At 38.1% G+C, this 19,035-nt stretch overlaps 2 protein-coding genes across 4 annotated transcripts in view; one reads left to right on the top strand and one right to left on the bottom strand.

Moving 5' to 3' along the window:
- PSMA1 (proteasome 20S subunit alpha 1) overlaps positions 1-19,035 on the bottom strand; it is a 285,437-nt gene that overhangs the window by 207,742 nt on the left and 58,660 nt on the right. The gene's annotated exons all lie outside the window — the stretch shown is intronic.
- PDE3B (phosphodiesterase 3B) overlaps positions 1-19,035 on the top strand; it is a 161,303-nt gene that overhangs the window by 89,046 nt on the left and 53,222 nt on the right. For 2 of the 3 annotated variants that reach the window (XM_070428260.1, XM_070428259.1), the window contains exons 2-3: positions 10,820-10,870; positions 17,105-17,353. In XM_070428260.1, coding sequence (XP_070284361.1) covers positions 10,820-10,870; positions 17,105-17,353 — 300 coding nt within the window. The remainder of the gene's footprint in view (positions 1-10,819; positions 10,871-17,104; positions 17,354-19,035) is intronic. The other variant, XM_070428261.1, reaches the window with a different exon arrangement.

Below are 19,035 nucleotides of genomic sequence, written 5' to 3'. Positions count from 1 at the left end.
GCATGCTGAGAATTTTTTTAAAAAAAAAGATTTCTGTGAAAATTAGAATTTCACACATTTGAAATATATGTAAACAAAATCAGTTTCTTATTACTGTTTCTTAGGTTAAACTTTTACCTAAGTGCTAATATTATTATGAGACATTAGGTTATATTTTCACTAAGGAGTTTGCTCCTTTGGATCGCCTGTATCATTAGTTTTCTTATTATCCTGGATCATTTTTAAGTACAAACAAGTTCTAGAACCTATCATATTAATAACAAAAAAGTATCACCCCACATTCTTTTCCAACTAGTTTTTCATTTTATTTTTGCTTTTGCAGCACAATTTCTCAAAAATTTCCTCTAGTCACTATCTCTTCTTGTCTACCTTCATAAATTCTTAATTTTATATTGAAGCTGAATACTTACAATGTATAGAGACTAAGGATAGCAAACACCATCTACCCATCATTAACTTTGCCACTCTCAGATCATTTCCTTTTCTCCCTTAGAGATGTTCACTATCCTGAATTTCCTGAGTTTCCAAGATACTTACATTCCTAAAAAGTATATTTAAATGTATAATTTTGTTCCTATACGTTGAATTCATTTTCCTTGTTGTATTCCATTGGGTGAATATACCAAAATGTACAGTTTTGTTTTTGGACATTTGGGTTGTATCTAGTTTTCTTTTTTTTTTTCTTTTCTTTATTATGTACTATATACTATACTTTTATTGATGTAGTATGTACTATACTTTCAGAGAGGAAGGGAGAGGGAGAGAGAGATAGAGAAATCAATGATGAGAGAGAATCATCAATCAGCTGCCTCCTGCATTTCACACTGGGGATCAAGCCCACAACCCGGCATGTTGCCCCGACTGGGAATTGAACCGTGATCTCCTGATTCATAGGTCTACGCTCAACCGCTGAGCCACGCTGGTTGGGCTGTATCTAGTTTTCTTGCTACCCCAAACAGTGCAGCTATATGCATTCATGTTCTTGTCTCCTGATGTCAAAGATCAAGCTATGGGGTTTTCCCCTCTATTGTGGAGTGATGCTTTTGTAAAATACACTAAAAGTGTCATAATAATGTCAAGTTGCTATAAAAATTTCGAAACATTTACTGTTAATTTCTGTATTTATCTTATTAATTTTCAACCAATTTTCATTCAACACTTTGAATAACTGTTAATACATATTTAGTTGCAAAATTCCTGGATCATGCATCTAACTTATGCAGAAAATTTTGGTTTTCTCAAAATCACTAATATTCTAGCTTTTCAAATTATACAGAAGGCAGTCTACCAACAGTTTGTGGCTGTCATTGTATGTTTTCAGTTCCTGATAATGTAGGGGATTTCAGATAAAGACCTGCTGCTTTTTATTTTATTTTCTTCCATCACCATTTATCCCCTCTGTGCCATCTTCCACTCCATCTCCTCCCTAGCCACAAGTGAGAGAAGACCATAATGGGATGAACAGCTAAGGAGGAGTGAATTTATTAAGGAAGATGGTCTGCAATACAAAATTCTACAGTAGAGGTCTAAAAAGTAAGCATAGAGGGGGAAAATTGTATATTGTAAGGTTTTCAGAAACCTCTAAGAGCACAATTAAAATAGCGTGTACATTATCTCTCATATTAGCAGCAACTTTTGAGCAGCCCCAGAATGGTCTCAGTGCATTAGGGAACATTCTCAAATTATAAGCTAATATGCTCTTATACGCAGAAGCAGGACTACTTTATAGCATTGTTTCTCAACCTTATTTTCATTCTCAACCCGCTAAGGAGCCCTTTTAAGACATTTTTCCTAATCTTACTCCCACTCTATATTTTAATACCATATATTAAGTGTATTGGTTTATTATGTACTATGGCTTTTGGAGGGTCACAACCATTTTAATGTTTTTTAAATTATTTTTTGCCCTCCAGGAACCAATTTTCATCTTCTTGGGAGTGATATACTTATGTTAAGAATGCATGGCATGAATATAAATATGGCTTTTAGCAATAAAATGCAAATATTTGAAAACATAATATTTAAGGGGCAGAGGAGACTCAATGTTAAACTATTTTAATGGAAATAAACTTTAATTAGCAAAAAAATCAACTTCTACTTACACTAGTGAATTGGGGAAATGAGGTACTGTATAGGCATTTGTCACTGTTAGATGGTACCATTGTGGAAGAATGGATTGGGTGATAAGATAGGTGGGCAAGTTTGTAGATTCAGAATTTAAATTAGATAAATTTCAGTGACTCATCATATGGTTCTGTCTTCACTCCTGTCTGTTCTATACTTTCATTAGTGAAATTAAGAAAAAAAATCAGATTTATAGATGTCTCAATGATAGGAAAAATTGTTACTGAACAAGAGTTGATCTGCCCATATGCACAGACCAAAAGAAATGTACAAGCAGGCGTTTGCAGTGGAGAAAAGAATTATTTTATTAAAATTGGCACCTATCTGGAGAATGGGTGAGATCATGTTCCAGAAAACCCAGCTGCCCAATGGTTTACAGACAGGATTTATAGAGCAAAAGTCAAGAGTCATCATAAGTAATGGGGTTTGGGTTGTGAGTGTTGCTGATTGGTCAAGAGTGAGGTAAGGGCAATAAATGGTTTCAGGTCTTTCAGTCTGGTTCCATGAGGGTGTGGTCAGAGGTCATTCCACTGTAGGGCCCAGGAGCTGTAACACAACCTAGGCCATGTTTTCTTTTGCTTAATAGAGATCTTACCTTGTGAACCTTAGTCAAGGCATGGTCATTGTTTCTTGCTGCCTCAAGGGTTAAAGATTAGTGAAGGGGAAGAGTTTAGACTTACAGGGCATTCTGTGAAGAAAGGGAATAGAGAGCTGGGGTCACATATTAAATCAAAGTCATACATTAAATAGGGCCCTTGGACCTGGCTGGTGTGGCTCAGTAGTTGTGACCTATGAACCATGAGGTCATGGTTCAATTCCCAATCAGGATACATGCCCAGGTTGGGGGCTTGATCCCCAGAGTGGCATGCTGGAGGCAGGTGATTGATGATTCTCTCTCATTGATGTTCCTCTCTCTCTCTCTCTCTCTCTCTCTCTCTCTCTCTCTCTCCCCCCCTCCCTTCCCCTCTGAAATCAATATATAGTAAATGGGGCCCTTGGTTTCACTCACCCTTTTTTGTGCATTCCTCAAACCTTAAGGGAAAACAGGCAATGATCTGGCTATTACCTGCTGATTAGGGACATTGATTAGAGAAAGAAGAATGGATTTGTCTCAAAATCAGTTGAAAGTATACTGGAGTCTCAGGTCTAAGATCCCTAGTGTGAATTACCATTAGATTACTATTCTTGGCTATCTTTTAGGCAGCAATTATAAAGACAGATTACCAGTAGTAGCTCAATATCACTAATGTAGACATTCTCCAAGGGCCAGGCAGAGAAGTGAACCAGTGGGTGAATGCATCTGCATAGTAAAGGTTGTCAACCTGATCTATGGCAGTGTTCATGGAGTTAATAAATTGGAAACATTAGAGTCATAAGCTGGGATGTAAGTGCAACATTTCTATCTAAAAAGCGAGCATATTCCTCCTTGAGCTGCAGTTGGTAGGTCTAATTCTATTCAGTTCTGTAAAACCACCTTTCTTATTTGGGCCATCTCTTGATTCCAAAGAAGAATGCTTTGTCTGGAGTTATTAAGAGCTGAGGCTGTGACCTTTGTTAAGGCCTGTATTTCTAGCTTTGCTGAGATGTCTGCATATCAGGGCATGAAAATGGAGACCGGCCATTCTCACCAGGTCATGATCCTTGGACATTTAGACCTCAGTGCTGGAAAATTCTGTGTGTTCTTTTCTCAGGAAGGATCTTACAGATCCATCCTGACAAAGATGGGAACCCCCAAGTACATTGCCCAGTCCAGCAGTAGGGGAGGTAAGGCCAAAGATTAGTGCCGCAAATCTAAATTCCTTCTTTGGGTGTAGGAAAGACCTCAGGTAAGAAGGACTTATTGTCTCTTCCTGTTTATTTGTTACCTAGACAGGAATGTATGAACCTATGTACATGCTGACAAACATTCAGTGATGCCCCATTATATCCGACGCGAGCAAAATTAGACTGGTTGGTTCATTCAATGCAGAAAGGGGCCGTGATGAAAGAGGCAACGTGCAAATCATAGGCCACCTCAGACATGTGACGGAGGACAATAGAGGCATTAGTGCATTTCTAAGTCAAAAATGCATGCTTTCGCCTTAGTACAATTAAATTGGTGTTCCCCTGGATGTGGGGTAGGATAGAGGTCCCAGCTTATCTTTAGTAGCTTGTTCCATCCATCTTTTCCAGTCCGCGATGTTGAAGGATTGTATAATCCAAAGCATTCCTTCTGCACTTGACATAGGCAGCAACCCACAGACCCAGCAGTCGGGCTGGCTAGGGACTTCTGTAGAAGTGGCAACCCATGGGAAGAAGACAATGCCCATAACAGATAGAAAGTGAAACGGAAGTTAGAGATTAGAAAACGAACAGTTACCTGGGTGGTCTTTATTTTGGTGAGGTTCAGCCTGTGTTTGCAGATGTTTGTTCTCTGAAGGGTATTGTACAGTCAGGATGTCACAGAGGTAATCATATTGATTGGTGATTCCTAATGGGAGTGGTGGATTCAGGGCTTGATTCCTTCTGGTTTAACAGAGGAATGAGTCATTAGTAAAATCTGATAAGACCCCACCTATTTAGGTATAAGCTGATCAATTCATTTGAGGTTATTCTTGTGGTGTAAAAAGGTGCTCTAGTTTTTTTGTGTTTCTTTTTTTTTTTTTGCACATATCTGTCCAATTTTCCCAACACCATTTATTGAATAGACTATCTTTACCCCATTGTATGTTCTTGGCTCCTTTTTCATATATTAATTGACCATATAGGCATGCATTTATTTTTGAGATCTGTTGTACTGATCTGTTTTTATGGCAGTACCATGCTGTTTTGATAATGGAGGCCTTGTAGCATAGTTTGATATAGGTAGCATGATACTTCCAACTTTGTTCTTCTTTCTCAAGATTGCTATGGCTCTTAGCAGTCTTTGTGGTTCCATATAATTTTTGGATTATTTGTTCTAGCTCTATGAACAATATTATTGGTATTTTTATTTAAATTTTTTTTATTGATTTCAGAGAGGAAGGGAGAGGGAGCGAGCAATAGAAACATCAATGATGAGAGAATCATTGATTGGCTGTCTCCTGCACGCCTCCTACTGAGGATTGAGCTCACAACCCAGGCATGTACCCTTAACTGGAATCAAAACCTGAGACCCTTCAGTCTGCAGGCTCATGCTCTATCCACTGAGCAAAACCATCCAGGGCTCATTGGTATTTTTATAGGAATTGTGTTGAACCCAGAGATTGCTTTGAGTAGTGTGGACATTTTAATGTTAATTTTTCTTATCCATGAGCATAGTGTATGCTTCCATTTATTTGTATTTTCTTCCGTTTCTTTCTTCAGTGTCCTATAATTTTCTGAATACAGATCTTTTACCTTCTTGGTTAAAGTTATTTTTATGTACTTTTTATGCAATTGTAAATGTCATTGTTTTCTTAGTTTCCCTTTCTGATAGTTCATTATCCGTGTATAAAAATGCAACTGATTTCTGATTAAATAAGAGTGGTGAAAGTGGACACTGCTGTCTTGTTCCTCATGTTACCGGAAACTCTTTTCATTTTTCCCATTGAGTATGTTCCCTCTATTCCCACTTTGCTGAGAGTTTTTATCATAAATGGGTGCTAGCTTTAGTCAAAGGCTATCTGTTTTCTGATGGCCTGGACAATGAGTAACAGCAATCTTAGGAAGTATTGCTCCACTGTCCAGTTGAAATTCTCTTAGATCTCTGGCAAAAGCCTCTCTAAACAGTGGGGGAGGGTTTGAACTCTTGGAGAATAACAGTTCAACAGTCTTCCAAATGTAAATAGCTCCTGAGATTCTGAGTTCAAGGGTATACAAAGGAAAGGGATTTAAGTACAGGAGAGCAAACCACCGAAATTTCCCAAAGTTGTCACCAAGGTGTAAGGGTTAGGGACCACCAGGTAGATGTCTTCCACTCTTTGGTTGAGGGCCCTGAAGTTCTGAACAGATCTGTATTCCCCAGTACCTGATTTCTATACTGGTAAAATGGAAGTATTATATGGTGAATGACAAGGCTGAATAAGCTGATATTCTAGGAATATTCTAGGAATGCTGCTACTAATGGTTGGATTCCCCTCCTAGCTGGTTCTTTTAGAAGGTCCTGTTTTAGATAGGAAGACATTTGCTCCTGCGCAAAATCACATTTGGATTGGGGTAGCCGTCTTTGCCTCTGCAGGCCTGCCCTTTGCCCATCCTTCCAGACTTATTTCTTGGAAGATTTCTTTGGAGAGCTCAGCCAGAAGTTCTTTCTTTGGCCAAAGCCAGTAATGCTGCCTGTAAAACACAAGCTTCTTCCAGAGGCACTTTAATATCAATCCGCCGGGGGCAGAGGTTATTTTGGCATTTAGTTTAGTCAGTAAGTCCCATCCTAAAAGTGGCACTGGGCATTTCAGCAATACAAGAAGCTATGGTTAAGGTTTGTTTTTCCCATTTGGCAATCTAATGGCTTCCTTACTGACTCTGGCATTCTAGTCACGAGCCTTGTTTCAGAGGAGAGTTTAGTCAACCTAGTATTTAATACAAACTGTGGCTCCAGTGTCAATCAGAAAGTAAATTAGCCGAAACCGGTTTGGCTCAGTGGATAGAGCGTCGGCCTGCGGATTGAAAGGTCCCGGGTTCGATTCCGGTCAAGGGCATGTACCTGGGTTGCGGGCACATCCCCAGTGGGAGATGTGCAGGAGGCAGCTGGTCGATGTTTCTCTCTCATCGATGTTTCTAACTCTCTATCTCTCTCCCTTCCTCTCTGTAAAAAATCAATAAAATATATTAAAAAAAAAAAAAGAATTACATTTCATTTAAAAAAAAAAAAAAGAAAAAGAAAAAAAAGAAAGTAAATTAAGCCCAGCCGGTGTGGCTCAGTGGTTGAGTATCAACCTATGAACCTGGAGGTCACAGTTCAATTTCCCAGGTGGGCTCGATCCCCAGTAAGGGGTGTATAGAAAGCAGCTTAAAAATGATTCTCTCCATTGATGTTTCTATTTCTCTCCCTCTCCCTTCCTAAAATTAATTTTAAAAATATTTTTTAAGTCCATTAATTTCTTCTTCTTTTTTAAAAAGTCCATTAATTTCTTTCCCCACTGTTCCATGTGGGTGGTGTTGACCAGAGGCCCCGGTCCGTCACTCAGGGATAATTGGGTTACCTATAATGCTCCTCCTACCTCTTTGTCCTGTTCTCTGCTTAAACTTGGTCATTTTCCCCATTCCACCCACCACCCCACCCCCAATGACCCTCTGGCTTGCAGTGAGCACATTGTTTGGGGCCTACTTTTGGAGCAGGTCCCTTGTTCCCCGCGGCCTTTACCTTGTTCATTGTTTTCTTAGGCCCTCTGGTGGTCAGAGCAGCAGCCAGCAAGTCAGCCTGTTGCTTCACCTCACTCTTTTCCCCAGATCTAGTCTCTGTTATTGAACAACTGAAAAGCAATCTCCACCAACAGTGACAGAGGCATTCAAAAGGCCTCTTAAGCTTTTGAAGCTTTCTTTGGACATCAGGGGCACTCTGACCCAAAATAGTCATGTTCACAACCTTTAAGTTTTCAGGGGCCTCTGGGCCTACATTAGTATTTTGGTGACAAGCCTCAAAGATACATTCTAGGAATTTGGCTGGGTCTTTGTCTGAACACTGCTTTGGCTGCTGGACCTGATTAAAACTTATTTGTTTGGGCACTCCCTTCCTTAACCCAGCGGAATGCAGTTCCTGTCGTGCCCACGCTTGCGCTGATCCGCATGGTTTATATTCCGGTGTGGTCCGGTAGCAGGGACACAGCAGCTGTGGCTTCCGCTCACACAGGGTTTTGCAGTGTCTCGTTGTGCAGGTGATTAGCTTTTCCCCTGCCTTTTCTAAGATAATCCGCCGTTCTTTGGCAGTAAGTAGGGTGTTCAATAGATGTTGAATATCTGCCCAAGTCAGGTTATAAGTGTCAGCAATGGGGGGGAAAAAGAGATTTTCCGTATTTCTAGGATGGTCCCTATAGGCAGGCATATTAATTTCAGCATTAATTCCTCCAATTGGCACCTGCTTTAATGGGAATTGCCCTGTCTAGAGTGGCCCCCTGACCACTGTGGGAACCCTGCTGGATGTGAGAGGGGAGACCATTGCTCAGCCTGGCAGAGCTCTTCCTCCAGCTGCGTCACTGCCAAAGGGCAGTGGAAAGGCCACGGCGGCTGAAACCTTAAGCTAGAGTAATAAGTCACCTTCCTTCTCCTGGAATTCTCGTCAGACTTGCCTGGTTTCCCACTCTGGTGTTTCATAATTTTACATTTCATTTGCATGTGCTTATTCTGATACAAAAGAATAAACACTTTGTACATAGGGGATTTCATCCATTTTTCCTCAATGACTCAAGTTGCAAGATGGTACTGTAGTTCAAAGACCCAGCCTCTGGCCAGTGTTCTCCTGACTCTAGAGCAGACTGTGGCCATGTCATATTACAAAGAAAAAGCATTTTCTTTTTCTTCATTGGTTCATAGCCAAACATGGCCCAGTTCGGTAAGATGCATCCCAGGGGACTGCATTAGGGGACGGAGTTAGATATACAGTTCCCCTTAATAATACAGAGGATAGAACTTCTTTTCACAGTAACAAACCAAGTCATTTTAAAGAGAAAAATTTTGCACTAGTTTAACTTTTGATGTTTTAAATCCACTTATTTGATTAGATTTCTTTCAGTCTTACTCAGTTAAACCACACAAAATTTCCTCTCAGGTTTTCACAAACCTCCTACAACTTTTCTAATCCCTCTTAAGTTTGTCTCTTCTTACTCATTCAGAAGTAACCATCCTTAGTTTAGGACAAATTACTTTCCTCTAATTCCTTCAAAAATTTTATTTCCATACTTTATGCCTTCTAGAATCTAGAATGTTTGCTGGTTAAATTAAAACCTGAAATAACTTTATCAGAATAACAGTTACGGCCATATAAAATACTGCATAAATTTAATGAGTACTAGACCACAGTCATTTTATAGGTACTAGTCCATGAATTTTGTAAGTGGTTATAGTACATCTGGATTTCTTTAGGAGATAATAGGTTTCTCTGCACTGGCAAGAGATGACTTTTCTTCGAGAGTATTGACAAGGAGATGGTAATGACAACTGGCAAATTTGGGTGATTAAGGGTGGGTACCCTATATAATAAAAGTGTAATATGCTAATTGTCTAACTGATCAATCGGCCATTTGGTTAACTGCTCAACCAGTCGCTATGATGTGCACTGACCACCAGGGGGTAGACATTCCAACCGGTAGGTTAGCTCAGTGGTTGGCAAACTGCAGCTCGCGAGCCACATGCGGCTCTTTGGCCCCTTGAGTGTGGCTCTTCCACAGAATACCGATTTCTGCACATGGGCCACGAAGTTTCAATTGCACTGTACGTGCGCGCCCGCATGTGGTATTTTGTGGAAGAGCCACACTCAAGGGGCCAAAGAGCCGCATGTGGCTCGCGAGCCGCGGTTTGCCGACCACTGGGTTGGCTTGCTGCTGGGGTCTGGCCTATCGGGACTGGGAGAGAGGGCCGGGCAGGCCCTGGAGCCCTCCTGCGGTCCCTTCCTGGCCAGCCAGCCCCCATCGGCTAACAGGGACTGGGTGAGATGCCCCATCAGCCCTGATTGCTGGCCAGGCCGAGGGACCCCACCCATGCACAAATTCATCACCGGGCCTTTAGTATTATATGAAAGAGCTCAGCAAGCTAGAGACTGCTGACAAATCCTTCTAGCAGCCTGTTTTGTGTGGCCCTAAAGCTAAGAATGATTTTTGCATCTTAAGAGGTTGTAAAACAAACAAAAGAATATGCCACAGAGACATTACGGGGCTTGCAAAGCCTTAAATATTTACTGTCTGTCCTTCACAGAGAAGTCTGCCAATTCCTAATAAAATATTGGACTAATGATAGAGTAGATAACACTAAGATCTTTTGCAATAAAGGACAGGAAACAACACAAACAGTTCAGTATATGGAAATTTTGTGATTAAATCACTCATGAGCTAGGCTTATATTCAAGATTAGGGTTCAAAGCTATATAGAAAATTGCAATTATAATCAATTTCTCAGGCAAAAAGAGACCTATTAACTAAGTAAACTTAAGATTAATGATATGTAAGTTATAGCTTACTAATAAATTAAAGCCAATTTTATCTCCTTGAGAATAGTGACTATTGGATGGGGAAGCAGCCAGTAAGCCTGCTAGAAAAAGAGGCGCAGGAAAAAACTAGTCTGGGACTAAGAAGTTACCATTGTATAAAGAAACAAACAGGAAAACCACTAATTATCTGCATGTCAAAAGAGTTATGTGTTGTTTTTCATGCTCCATTCCTTTATACTTAATCTAACCACAAGGATAAGCTTTTAAAACTTCTTTTGACATAAGTGCCTTATTGGTAAGAAAATAGCACCACCATCATTTGGACTATGAAGATTTATATTTTTCCTTACTCCTTTAGTGACTGGATGTGATTTTTTATGTATATGTTCCCTTTTGGGAGCTTATTTTTGTGACTATTCTGACTTTTCTTTTGGTTTCTCAGTCACAGAGTACATAATTAATAAAATATACTGTCTAGAGATAATTTTTATTCTGACCTTCCCAATAGTTCTCTCAAACTTCAAACTATTTGAAGTATCTGTAATTGAGATGCTCCATTTTGTCTTACATATATTTGTTTATTTCTGGTTTGTAACTAAGTGAATTTTTTTTTTTCAGATGATTCTTTGGGATTGGGACTTGAAGCAATGGTATAAACCTCATTATCAGGTAAATATCTGATTATCACTGATATCGATAATGAAACTTTTGACATTTTAAGTTACAGTCACAAGGCTGCTATGACATAGATTTTCTTTACTTAAACTAAAATAGCCAGAACTTTCATTTAGATAGATTACAACATTTTAATTGTAAGGGGGAAATGAAATGGTAAGAAACCAAGCATATATAATAGTTATACTTAAATGTTGCTATAATAGTCTGGACTCAGGATAAACTAATAATTTTATATTAAGGATGAGATTTCTTTTCTGATTATGAGCAACTGACCCACACGGGAAAAAAATAGATTAAAGGCCATATATGAGAAAAAGCAAGACAATTGGCAAAATATTTTATCAGGGAAGCAATATCATTTTGCTCTTTGGCAAATTTTTATTAAATTATATATACAGAAAAGTGAACAGCTTGATGAATTTCCACTAGTACTTATCAAGGAAGAACACTTGGCCAGCATCCCAGAAGCTTCACTTATGCACCATTCTAGGTATTACTTATATCCCCAAAGATAATCTCTTTCCTGATTTCAAGCAGTTAGTTTTGCTTATTTGTGAATTATATATATGTGCGTGTGTGTGTGTGTGTGTGTATATACATATCATTTAATATGTACTCTGTAAATATTTTTGATCACTTAAGTAATATGTGTTTATATCAGAAGAACGGAAAATAGAAGTATAGGAAAAAAAGAAAAATCATTCATAAACATCAGGTAATAACTATGTTATGTTAACAATTTTTGTTCTTGTTAATCCTCACCTGAGGATATTTTTTTCCATTGGTTCTTAGAGTAGAAGGGAGAGAGGGAGGAGGAGAGAGAAACATCGATGTGAGAAAGACACCAGCACACAGGCCAACCATGGATCCACTTTTGATGCATATACTTACAAGTCTTTTTCCACTATATTGAAATGTGTTTGCATATTCTGTTCTATAAAAATTATATTAGATTTAATATGCTTTTATGAAACCCAATGTTTTCCTGTCTTTGAATTTTACATAAATGGAATCAACCACATGTACTTTCTGGTTTGCTTCTTTCAGAAGTTTATCTGTGAGATCAATGCATATCATTGCACATAATACTGCGACCTTACACAGTATGGTTCCTTTACTCGCTTTTACTTCTCTGACCTCATCTTCCTGCACTTTCTCCTTCGTTTACAGCTCCAGGTACACTGGCCTCCTTGTTTTCGCAAACAAGCTGGGCAGGCTTCTGCCTCTACGTTTTCACACTTGCTAGTCTCTCTGCCTGGAATGCTCTTTTCCCACACCTCTGTCAGATCGGAACAAATTGCAGCCTTATACTCTAAAATTTCAGTGCCCTCCATCACTTCCTTTTCCCTCTCCTTGCTTCTTTCTCTTCAACCTGCTCAAAAACCCATGAATCTCCATTGCTCATATTCCTTAGCCTGGAAGCCAGTGTACTCAAAAATTTGGTCCCAACATGCCTCTCCAACCTTATTTTCCATTGCTCTTTTTTTATTTTTATTTTAAATATGGCCCGTACTTTAATAATTTTGTTTTCTGCACCTTGCTATTTTACCACCTTTTTTTTTTTACCACTTTTATACTTTTATTTATTCTCCTTCTTGAAAAATTAGCTCCCCAAAATACATTTTTTGTTTAATTTCACTGTAAAACATTATTTCCCCAATCTTTTATAAATAAAATCCTACCAAATGCTACCTCTTCCGTAAAGTTTCTGTTAACCCTTCATATTAAAGTTATCTATATTTCTTTGAACTCTAATACTATTTTATTTGTATCTTTATCTCATCATTTCCCATAACATTAATAAGAGTAGTAATATTTAGTGCACTTTTCCTATATGTATTATACTCTGTCTTATGTGCTCTGCATGTATCATCAGATTTAATTCTCTCTGCTTCTCTCTGTTAAGTACAGCTATAAACTCTGGAAATAATGCATGAGGAAACCAAAGAACTCTGAAAAAAAATGGGAAGAGTAAGCTGGCCTCGTTAAGGACCCCAGTAATGGAAGAATAACATAGTGACAGGGTTTCCTACAACCCCCACCCAAAACCAAAAGGTGACGTAGGCCCTCCCTCTCAACCTAGCAACAGAAGGTGTCCCAACGAGGCTCATTTCTTCCCTAAGACTGAATGAGAGTCCTGCAAACAATACCAAGTGAATCTGGTGGCTCTGGTAAAGGGACCTGATCAGGAACGCCACTGGCAATAAGTGTGAGCATCACAGAGTATACTTTCACAAACCTGTATGTGCAGCCTACTGTACACTAGGCTACATGGTATACCATTGTGGTATATGCAGTGTGTCATTGATCAAAATGTCGTTATGAGACATATGACTGTACTCTCATTCTCTACTGGGCATGAGATCTTCCCAAGTGAGAGACATGGGGTGGCCAGGGGGCCTGGCATAGGGGATACTGCCACAAGTGCCCAGCTCAGAAAGTGTTCTTTGTCCCAGTGGCCTGGAGTCTCCTTTCCTCCACCTGAAGGTACTAGATAGCCCAACCTAAGGAAGTTCCCTCTCCCCCACAGAGGAGGTACCAGCAGGCACCAGTGGGAACCCTAGTGACACCAGGAAAAAAAAAGACTGAAATAACACTGTGACTGTCCTAAAAATTAAATTGACATTAGATCCCGGCCAGTATGGCTCAGTGGATTGAACATTGTCCCATGCACCAGCAGTTTGATGGTTCAATTCCCAGTCAGGGCACAAGCCCAGATTTCAGGCTTGATTATTCAGGAGGCGGCTGATCAATGGTTCTCTCTCATCAGTGTTTTTCTCCCTTTCCCTACCTCTCTGTCTAACCATCAATACAAACATTTAAAAAAAAAATAGTCATCAGAACCACAGCCTAAAAAAGTAGATCAGGACCTTTGTGTGAAATCTAAACAAGTCTACCTCCTAATATAAAAGATTTAAATAGGACCCAGTCTTCTAGGTCCTATTATTGTGAAGCATTATTAGCCAAAATATTGATGATAAAATAAAAAACACCTGTCATACCAAAAACCAGAAAAATCACAGCTTGAATGAGGAAAAAACTATATTAGTACTTACCACCAAGATGAACAGATTTGGAATTATCTGACAAGGAAATTTAAAGCAGCCATCATCAGAAAATTGCTTCTAACAAGCAGTTACGAATTCATTTTAAACAAACAGAATAGAAAAATCTCAGCAAAGAAATGAAAGTTATAAAAAAGAAACAAATGGAAATTAAAAACTTGCTGAATGGGCTCAGCATTAGAGTGGTGACGACCGAGGACAGAGTCTGCAAGCTCGAGGACAGAGCAATAGAATTTACCCAATTTAAACCTCATAGAGAAAATAGATGGAAATAAAATGAACAGAGCCTTAGGGACCTGAATGACACAACAAAAGATCCAACATTCATATCATCAGTGTTTAGAAAGGAGGGGAGAAAGAGAGTGAGTTTAAAAGAATATTTGAAGAAATAATGACTGAAAACTTCCCACATTTTGCAGAAGACATAATTCTACAAATTCAGGAAGCTGAGCAAATACCAAATGGGATCACTGCAAAAAAAGTCTCCAAGACAAATCATAATTAAACCTTTAAAAACTAAAGACAGAGGAAATATTTTGAAAGCAGCCAGAAAGAAATGCCACATTACTTACAGGAGAACACCAACTAAAATAGCAAATTTCTCATTTGAGTGTAAGGAAAATAGATGCTATTATATATAACTCGTGAAGTATATACAATATTTTGTATAATACTGGAGGCCCGGTGCACGAAATACCCGCAAGAGTAGGGCCTTCCTTCCCCCGTCTGCTGGCACCAGCTCCCTTCTGGCACCCGGGACCCAGGCTTCCCTCTGGCTACCAGCAAGCACCTGGGACCTGGGCTTTCCTCACAGCCCCAGCTTCATCCGGAAGGATGTCCAGTCTAATTAGCAATACCAGTATTATGCTTTTATTATTTTACATTTGACCAACATGTGAGGGAAGGTTTATAGAAATAATCAAATTTTAACATGTTCATTAACTTTGGCTTATCAATTTAAATTATAGCAAGCCATTTGTCAGAAATATTTTTTTTTTATGAGGCCGGTCACTTTTGGGTTTCTTTTTTTCTTTTTTTAATATATTATATTGATTTTTTATAGAGAGGAAGGGAGAGGGATAGAGAGCTGGAAACATCGATCAGCTACCTCCTACACACACCCCCATGGGGGATATGCCCGCAACCAAGGTACATGCCGTCGACTGGACTCGAACCTGGGACCCTTCAGTCCACAGGCCGATGCTCTATCCACTGAGCCAAACCAGTCAGGGAAGAAGCACTCTTAATTGACGAGAAATAGCTGGACTGTGCCCCAATAATGGGGAATTTTTAAAATAAAAACTAACACAAAATAATGCTTCACAAGAAAAAAATTAAAAAACCTCCATAGAGCAAAGACATTACTTAGCTAATTACTGGTCTCACTTTCATGACATTTTTTTTAGTTCTAAAATGTGTTGAGCCATAGCCAGTTGGCCCGTGGACTGAAGGGTCCCGAGTTCAATTCCAGTCAAGGGCACATGCTGGGGTCACGAGCTCAGTCCCCAGTAGGGGGCGTGCAGGAAGCAGCCAAACCATGACTCTCTCGCATCATTGATGTTTCTAGCTCTCTCTCCCTCTCCCTTCCTCTCCTTTTCTCTCTGAAATCGATAAAAATATATTTTTAAAGTAAAATGTGTTGAGGCCCAGCTGATGTGGCTCACTGGTTGAGAGTCAACCTCTGAACCAGGAAGTCATGGTTCAGTTCTTGGTCAGGGCACATGCTTGGGTTGCAGCTCAATCCCCAGAAGGGGACGTGCAGAAGGCAGCCGAGTAATGATTCTCTCTCATCACTGATGTTTCTATCTCTCCCTCTCCTTTCCTCTCTCTAAAATCAATAAAACATATTTAAAAAATAAATAAAATGTGTTGAGGATAGTTAAAAAGTTTCATGGTGAAATCATTAAATACTTTGAATACTTAAGAATTCCAAATATACTTAAATGTAAATTCAAGATACAATAAAACAAAAGTAACATTTAATTCACTATTCTGATTATCAGTGTTCTTATTTCTATGGTTTATTTCAGTGATGGCGAACCTATGACACGCGTGTCAGAGGTGACATGTGAACTCATTTTTTTGGTTGATTTTTCTTTGTTAAATGGCATTTAAATATATAAAATAAATATCAAAAATATAAATCTTTTTTTTACTATGGTTGCAGATATCAAAAAATTTCTATATGTGACACAGCACCAGAGTTAAGTTAGGGTTTTTCAAAATGCTGACACGCCGAGCTCAAAAGGTTCGCCATCACTGGTTTATTTAGTTGAATAAAATTTATATAGAATTTCAAAAGTAGAAAACATGTATACATTAATGAAATATTTATAATTTTAGAATATATTTTCTACCCATTTTTTAAGGACCCAGCCTGATGCTTTTCTAATTCCATGATTTTTTTGTTAACCATTTAATTCAATGTTATCACCATTTACTTTGAACTGTAATACCATTTTTCTGTACTCTTATCTCATTATTTTCCATAATATTGATAGTAATACTGTTACTTATTACACTTTAAATATATGTAGTACACATTGCTTTATGTGCTTTGCATGTATTAACAGATTTAATTTTCACATTAGCCCTTAATAAAGTAGATGCTATTATCCCATTTATAGTGAAGAAACTAAAAATTTCAGATGTTAAATGACTTGCTCAAAGCCACACAGTTAGGGTTAAAGTCTAGATTTCAAACTCATCTTTGCAACAAAGCTTTGTCACTGTGCTAGAGTGACAAAGGTAAATGAAATAAATGCTATATATGTTTAAAAGAAATTTTGACATAAAGGAAAAGAAATCATCAATAAATTAATGCAATCCTCTAATTGTAGATTTTGAAATTATTACAAATTTAGTTTTATGCTAGTTATAGTCAGTAATGAATACTATTAAATATAGCTAAGCTAATGAAAAATATAGAAAAAATTAAAATTCACATTATCTGCTACATCAACATCAAAAATTTTAAAGTGATAATTATACCATTTGTTATATAATTTATATCCTGTCCAAATTATTGAATATTAATATTTAATAGAATTAAGTTATTTAGATATTATTAGAATAGACCTTGACTTTAAAATAGAGGAAGTTTATCTTAAATGTTGAATTTTCTGTGTAACAAATATATAATTTTACTTTTCTTTTCTAGAATTCTGGAGGTGGAAGTGGAGTTGATCTTTCTGTGCTAAATGAGGCTCGTAATATGGTGTCAGATCTTCTGATTGATCCAACCCTTCCCCCTCAAGTCATTTCTTCCCTACGGAGCATCAGTAGCTTGATGGGTGCTTTCTCAGGTTCCTGTAGGCCAAAGATTAATCCTCTCACACCGTTCCCTGGATTTTACCCTTGCTCAGAAATAGAGGACCCAGCGGAGAGAGGAGACCGGAAACTTCACAAGGTCAAAACACAGTAATCAGCCAGCCCGATTTATCACATTTGATTATATTTTCAAATTAAAACTGCTCTTTAAAATCTTATCTAAACTGAAATTTCTTTTTCAAGGATCAGTTTCTTTTCCAGTATATTGAGCTCCTTGGATCTTTAAAAGTAGTTACAATCTCAAATAATTTGAAACAAGTATTCAATTTTTATTCCAAATAGCATTGCTGTAATTAGCAGTTACAACTGCAGAAGTAACAACTATTTATTGCTATTGTTGTTGTTTTTAAGTACTAGAGCAAAAAAGCAATCCAGACTTGTACAACATACAGTGGGGCCTTGACTTACGAGTTTAATTCGTTCCATGACGGAGCTCATAACTCAAATTACTCATATGTCAAATCACTGTGACGTTCGCTGCGCCAACTAGCGGTGGGGTATCTGAAGCTGGCTTGTAACCTGAATTTTTTTGAGCTTGCAACTCAAAGCAAAAAATCGGCCGAGAGACGGCTCGTATCTCAAAAAAACTCGTTAGTCAGGACACTCAGAAGTCAAGGCCCCACTGTACTAGTAGTGTAGTTATGTCATTAATCTATTTTATTCTTTAGAATCCTGGGATTGTTCTTGTTGAACCAAGAAGAAATGATCATTATAATGTTCATTTTATGCATTATGTAGCATTATGTACTTTAAATTAATTTTTACATTTTTTAAAACCCTTCCCCCCCTTCTTTACCCACTAGAAATTGCTACAGCCCAATAGGCATTGATTTTTCCATCGTCAAAAATGGGACTAATTTAATTTTCTAAAAAGGCATACATTGTGTTTGTCCAGAGTGCTTTTACTTGTTTTATTTGACTATCAATGTCTTTACCAATTGCTAAAATCATAAAACTAAAAATGGAAACATTTTGGACATTGTTCTCGTTTAACTACTTTGTTCTACAGGTAAAGAAACTAACTGAGAAGATAAAATTCAAATCAGTTTGTTTTTGTTTACTCATAATAGTGTATATAGAGCTTAGGAAAAGTTAAATATACTTTTTGGAGGGATTTTGATTATCAGTTAATTTCATTTTGTTCTCAGTATTAGGGTATAGAAATGTTGAAAAACTAAGCAAGCCCGATTAGGGCAAACGTTTGATAATTACTGATCAGAGCTAGATCATAGGTATTTATGTGATGCTTTTATTTATTTGTTTTTAGAGAGGGAGGGAGAGAGAGAAACATTGAGGTGAGAGAGATACAGCGATTGGTTGCCTCTTGCACCCACCCCAACTGGGGATCAAACCCGAAACTAGGTATGTGCCCTGATCTGGAATCGAATCTGCAACCTTCCAGTGCACGGGGCAATGCTCCAACCAATTGAGCCACACCAACCAGGGCTGTGATGCTTTTATTTTTTAAAGTATATACAGTATCACCTGCATTAGTCAAAACCCAACTATACCAGTGATACTTAGAAGTTAATCATGGGGTAGCAACAAATTTATCAGTAGAAGAGCTAATATATTCTTGAGTTGGTTTCCACTTGTTCTATTGCTCTTCCTTTGTATTTCCCATTGACATTTGATGTTTAGTAATTTTTAAAAAGTTTTTAAAAAAATCTTAATCATAAAATCATAATTGATAGCATTATTATTACTATGTTTACTGTGTAGAAAAGTGTACTGGTACATTTTAGAAGCATTTAAACAATA

The sequence above is a fragment of the Myotis yumanensis genome, unplaced genomic scaffold (assembly GCF_028538775.1).
Source record: "Myotis yumanensis isolate MYYU_CA2020_CCGP unplaced genomic scaffold, mMyoYum1.0.hap1 SCAF_10, whole genome shotgun sequence".
NCBI lineage: Eukaryota > Metazoa > Chordata > Mammalia > Chiroptera > Vespertilionidae > Myotis > Myotis yumanensis.
The sequence above is the reverse complement of the archived record's forward strand: the minus strand, read 5'-3'. Positions and strand labels throughout refer to the sequence as shown.